The sequence below is a fragment of the Haliotis cracherodii genome, unplaced genomic scaffold (genome assembly GCF_022045235.1).
Source record: "Haliotis cracherodii isolate W230 unplaced genomic scaffold, xgHalCrac1.p SCAF_5, whole genome shotgun sequence".
In the NCBI taxonomy this organism is placed as follows: domain Eukaryota; kingdom Metazoa; phylum Mollusca; class Gastropoda; order Lepetellida; family Haliotidae; genus Haliotis; species Haliotis cracherodii.
Window position 1 is genome coordinate 66,090,812 of NW_027266308.1, and position 6,277 is coordinate 66,097,088.

Genomic DNA, 6,277 nt, shown 5'->3' on the forward strand with positions numbered 1-6,277 from the left:
TTTATATCAGTTTCATACAACTATCGTATGAACTGATAGAACTGATATAAAGAAGATGATGGACTAACGTGGACTTTATTATTTTATTATATATATATATATATATATACAGCAAATATTTGGAAATCTTAAAGGTTAAATATGTAAACAAACATTCACAGTAAGTATGTGAAAATCAATATGTATTGTTATAGACGATAGTTAATTTTCATAAGAGTCAATGTGAATTGATAAATTGGTAAACACACTGACTGCTTGTTTTTACAAATCATTATTTACATTTTAACTTACATATAATCACAGCGTTGGTTTTCTCAACATCAGTATCCTGTAGGTCTACAAACACACCATCAGAACAAACTGCGTCAGACGGTTCAAGAGCATTGTTGATTGCAAGAACAGACGAGAAGTATTTTCCTCTTTTGGTGACGTTGAAACTGGTCCATTGTGACTTGACAACCATGAACAGTGCATCATACTCTGGTATCTGTTTATGGAGTTGTCCAGCCGTCAAACAACGATTGATTGTTAAGCTCACTATGTAATTTCGTATTCCACTTTCACGATCAAGGAATCCTTTCCAACTGACAATAACATTGGTGTCAGTAGTATAATCTAGATCATGTCCGCTCATCACACCTTCCTGGATGATACCGATCTCTGCTGGAGTCACATCAACCAGCACATCAAGATGTTCAAAACTTTTCAACAAGGCTCCATTGGAGAGAACAAGTGTGAAATAGTACAGTCTATTATGCTGTCCAGTGATGCTTTTATTTCTAACAAGTCTGTTGAAGCTTAGTGTGTAGTTCTGGTACTCACACGGACCTACGTCTGGACAGTAACAGTCATCCCCCGGCGGGCAATATCCCTGAAAGCATATGAAAGCGTATGAAATAATGTTTGCTGAGGCGCTATGTGGTATGTGATGATGCATGCCTATGACATTAATACTACATTAAAAGCTCGAGTCAAACTTTATTTATATTCTGATACCCCAAAATAATCATAATTCTGACTTATTTTAAGGACACATCGCTAGGCAACCTGACTTCAAAATGGCTCCAGAAAAGTTTCCTGTACTATTTTCAATTCCTGCAGAAACAGATAACAGTGAGTGAGTGAGTGAGTGAGTGAGTTGGGCTTAACACCGCTTTTAACAGTATTCCAGTCATATCACGGCGTGTCGGCTTAATGTGGGAGGAAAGCCCAAAGTGATGCACGTCTCAGACGTTTACCACCTCGTTGAAACCCACGAGCACGGGTATGGTGCTGACAAACCTAGAAACACAATCGGGGCGAATCGAGATTCGAACCCACAATCATAGGTATCGGGCGTGCCCAAGGGACGCAACTCTGCACAGCGAATCGCGGCGCCTTAGACGACTGGGCCACACGTGCCCCAGAAACAGATAACAATTGAAACCAGAAATAATTTGGTTTTGAACAGCATTAAACATGAATCAATCCGAAAAAGAAATAGTAGGGTATGTTTGAATTATATTCACAGTTGTGTGAATACATCACTATGATGCAATAGTGATACCCGTTTGAGCTCTTTGACATCAAATTGACATCAACAAATTTGCAACAATAACACTGTTAAGTATTAAGTATATTTCTAGTCATCTTATTGGATATTGCTTATTTTTATTGGAATGCAATTTCGGTAACTGTAACATTCAACATGATACCTACAATGGTTTCATTAAGAAAAGGGATGTATAGAAGTCTTCAGCAGATATGAAGGTGGGCAATGAGATCATATATTAATGAGCTGTGATCTCGCCTCAAACAATTGTAGTTCGTATTTCCCAACTATCGACAATACATAAAAAATTAGACATGTTGTATAATCCAAATAAAAGTTTTAAAAGCGATTGTGCTGGGCCGAAAGAAATTATCCGAATATTGGATGATCAGCTTTTAAACATTTACAGTCTCACACCTGAGGTACAATGTATTACAACAATTTGCCATCACCTTATCCTGAAGTTTCATTACTGGTAGGGTCCCTGTTTCGAGATCCGATCCTGTATAATTTGAACCTAGTGCCCACGATACGGTTGAAATACCACTATGGACATCAAAACCACGAAATTGAAGAACCATCGTAGAAAGATCTGTACTGTGATGGACAAAGATCTGACTCGATCCATCTCTCACCAGCCAGGTATCAGCAATATCAGGCACACTCCTGTCTATGTGCACCACGACAGACTCAACTATGGTGTTCAGCATGATATCCTGGGCCTCAATCCAGACTTCATATGTTTCACCATCTGTCAGGTTCAGATTGAGAGTCAGAGACTGGTTGGTAAAATCTGGAACTGATCCCCACGGCGTTTTTAAACCATTATTAAGGCACCATTGATACTTGAAATTTGTCACGCCGTGAATGCTCACAGTGCCCGTGACAGGTAAAATGCCCGTTAATTGATCGTATTCACCTGATATACCATTGCTTGTGTCTGGTTTTATCTGACAGAAACAATCATTATTTATGCAAAAATCATTATAATAACGTTCGTTCCAATCTAAAAGAATGTTCCGATGGTGATTTTGCCATGTATACCCAGACTCGATTGACGCAGATGTGACCCTCAATACTCGAGCTGTTCTGACCCCAAGTTTAGATGAGTTATCATACAACAGAAAACGCCGACCATATCGGACATTTCCAGCAACGTCATGAACTTCCAACTTTGTAACATACATGGCAGGTTCTGTTGGGAGTGAGACTGTGATGTTCACATTGTTTTCTATCAGTTTGTTTGATGCAAACACATGGTTAGCGTAGTCCACCTCCAGAGTATCAAGGCCAATTTTCTTCATACCATAAACATCCACCCTAAAATACTTCACTCCTGAGGCTTGGTCTTGTGACCCGTGTACTGGGTGGGGATCTACCCAGCCTGACACCCCTACAGTGATGTTGGGCGATTTAGTGGTTCTGGTGGATAGACGTAGGGGACTGTCAGAGGAACACGAGAACCTTGAATCTGTTGTACAATGAACAGGGGCAACGTTGTCGTATCTGAAGCAGATGGTCTTGCTTTCGACAATGGGGGTAAACCTCTTGTTGCCAAGGATGTGTCCATTGAAGCTCTTGTAATCAAATGAGCCCCCCGAGAAAACCTCAATTAGTCCACAAACCCTGAAAGCATAAGTTGAAATAGTTATTTTTGGGATGATAATGTTTATGCGTGAGTTGTCTTTACATGTTGTCTAAGTGAAATCACTGGACAAGTTTAAATAAGTCAAGATGGTTTTATTCATATTTCATAATTGCCGTAAGGCACATCTGAAAGTATTACGAATATAGTTGTACAAGATCGTAGTTAGAAAGTTACCATTCTCCATTTTGCAGGGAGGATGCACCACTTAATGTTATGTTACATGAAACAAGCGCCGAAGGTGTGGATGACGAGAGGGTCGCGTTGCAGTCGCTACCTCCCCTCAACGTGGTGGATGACAGAGTTTGTTCTGTGCCTGTAACATGTCAAAACATTGATTGAACATTTTGGTTTGTTTTGGCTTTCAAGGTTCACATATAGAATATTCAAAATGTGTTTCCGCTCAGGTGAACAACTGACTTGCCTTTGCAAGAGTTTGTGACCAGTGACACTGGTGGGGCAGGCTATGCTCACCTTTTCGCGAACTTCACTAATTGATAAATGATTCACACACACATGCTTATGATATAGTCCGAATTGAACAAAAGGCTCAGATAAAAGCAGAGGCAAGGCCTCAAATGTAATAACCAGTATATGTAAGCATCACTACATCATTTGTCTCACAAAAGAACTAATAGAAATTACACATCAAATAATGCCATTAATGTGACCAGTATGTTAACTGAGGAAGGAAACCACGCATCAACGTTGCATACATTTTGACCCTAAAACATACAGACGTGACTGTAAGACCTGAAGACATTGCCATCACTCATTTTGTACTGGGATTCCAATACTCCATAAAGATATGTACAAAGAGGAATATATTGATCCCTGAATCCCTGTCTCAAAGACACCTAGTTCAGTTAAGGCAAAACATTCGATTTTGGACACCACTATCCCGTATTTTAAAAGTACAACCGAGCATGGCCAAAGAGTATCATATGACTCTTGTTCAAAAGATGTTTGATTATGATTACAACGTTCAAAGCCTCAGTAAATCTTTCAAAAATTTTCAAGTTTTTCTTAATTTGATGCATCAGTGACCAATATAACGTTCAATATAATTCCATTTTTCGACTCGTTCCATAAGTTCCTCGTCTCTTTCAGGTGAACAATAGACTTGTTTTTTGTTTGTTTAACGCCGCACTCAGCAATTTTCCAGCTATATGACGACGGTCTGTAAATAATCCAGTCAGGAACAGACAATCCAGTGACTGACATCATGAGCATCGATCCACGCAATTCGGATGCATCTGCCAAGTCAGCGAGCCTGACCACCCGGTCCCGTTGGTCGCCTCTTATGACAAGCATTATCGCCTTTTACGACAAGCATGTTATGCTGAAGACCTATTCTAACCCGAATCTTCACGGGTCCAATGGTCTTGTGTCTCCATGTGTGTAACAGGTACCACCTGTGGGACAGGATACGCTCACTTTTTCGCGAACACCTGGTATCATCATTATTTGACAGCGATTCATAAACAAACCTGATATCTATTATTATTATATAAACGGTTTTTGTTGTTTTTATTTACCAAATCTTTATTTGATAGAGCATATCTAAAAGTGACCTGCAAACCATCACAATATGTCAAGTTCTTTGGACATTAGTAACTTCCGCGTATAGTTAGCCGTATCTATAAGTTTCTGTAATAATCATATGTATATGAAATCATGTGGCATTACAAGAGATTCAGATTATGTTCACGTACACCACGTTTAAATGTATATTATGCCCTGTATACTATTTTTCAAAAATGACATACTCTATGGTATAATCATCTTAGTATATTGAAACAACTATATTATAATCTTGTTCCATACAAATACCATCACAAAAGTCCCTTATTATCCGTTCCGATTATATACCAAAACAGATTCTATTGAGTGAAAAAGTCAACATTCTGCTGAAAATTATATGAATTAATCACTGTAGAACAGTGATAACCAGGTGATCGCGAAAACTGTACAAATGTCTACCGGTAGCACCCGCCTGTAACCAAAGCGACCATTTTCATATTCATAATAAATCGTTAATGAATGCAGAGTCAATGCTTGACATGACATGACAGCTCTCTGATACATTTGGTCTATTGTCAATTCTACCTGATAAGGTCCTTCGTGTAACTGTCACGTTGCTGTCCACGATACCGGTATAGGTTCTACTGATATACACAGGCGGAGATGATGATACTTTCGTTTGAAAGTCAGCTGTGATGCTGAAGTACATAGACTCAGGCTGTATGTTAATATACATTTCTGCCAGTGAAGAGCTGCTATTGCCAAAGCTGTTGCTGTTCTTGAAGACACCTCTCTGGTCTGCTATTCCAACGTTGCAGGTAAGCAGATTTGCCTTTGTGTCAACTAGAAAATAAGGTAACTTATCAATAATATATACATGTATGCTTAGCGATGACCGGTCAACATAGGGATAGTATGAGGAATGATTAGAATAAATTCAAATGGTTGTCATAAGGTATTATTCCCTTTGGAATGTACCCATAAGAAACATATTCGTTGGTAATGTATGCAGAAAGCATGTTTGCGTGATGCTGGCAACCATGCATTGTTGTGTAAAGTATGTGAAAGGTAGGAAATCGTTGTGTTTCAGTAGGAAAATGAATAACAGAATCACTCAAATGTAAGGAAATACATTATTAAGTCAGGAACTTCCAATGATCAAACCATATCAATAAGAATAACGTCAATGTTTCCAATATTTCATAGGAAAACCACTGAGGTGAGACCATGATCGTGACTGACGTAAAGAAGCAACCGACTCCGAAGACCGCCGATTATAACTAATTCCTTAAGGGAGTTTAGGGCTTGCTCCAACTGTTGTATGTTGCAGAAAATAAAGTCTTTACTGTGTATGAATTGAATGGAAACGACGTAAGAGCGTTAGTGAGTTGTGGTATCGGTGTCACCAGGCTAAATGGTGATATCTATACTTTACATATGTCCGGAGTCATGTTTGGGGATGTTCTTATATACGAGCACTACAGTGTACTATAGCATGGCTGATATGGTGTGTGCTGAAACCACCTCCAACTACACGACAGACCTCATCCATCTTGATGAGGGGCACTAGTGGCCAA

General features: G+C 39.1%; 1 protein-coding gene across 1 annotated transcript; it reads right to left on the reverse strand.

Annotated features, from left to right (window-relative positions):
* Window positions 1–271: 271 nt before the first annotated feature.
* LOC139443838 (uncharacterized) lies at window positions 272–5,436 on the reverse strand. Its single transcript, XM_071224740.1, has 4 exons — window positions 5,286–5,436; window positions 3,354–3,492; window positions 1,984–3,157; window positions 272–871 (listed from the first exon to the last, which is right to left on the reverse strand). The coding sequence occupies exons 1-4, from the start codon at window positions 5,434–5,436 to the stop codon at window positions 272–274; spliced, it is 2,064 nt and encodes a 687-aa protein (XP_071080841.1).
* Between the last annotated feature and the right edge of the window lie 841 nt (window positions 5,437–6,277).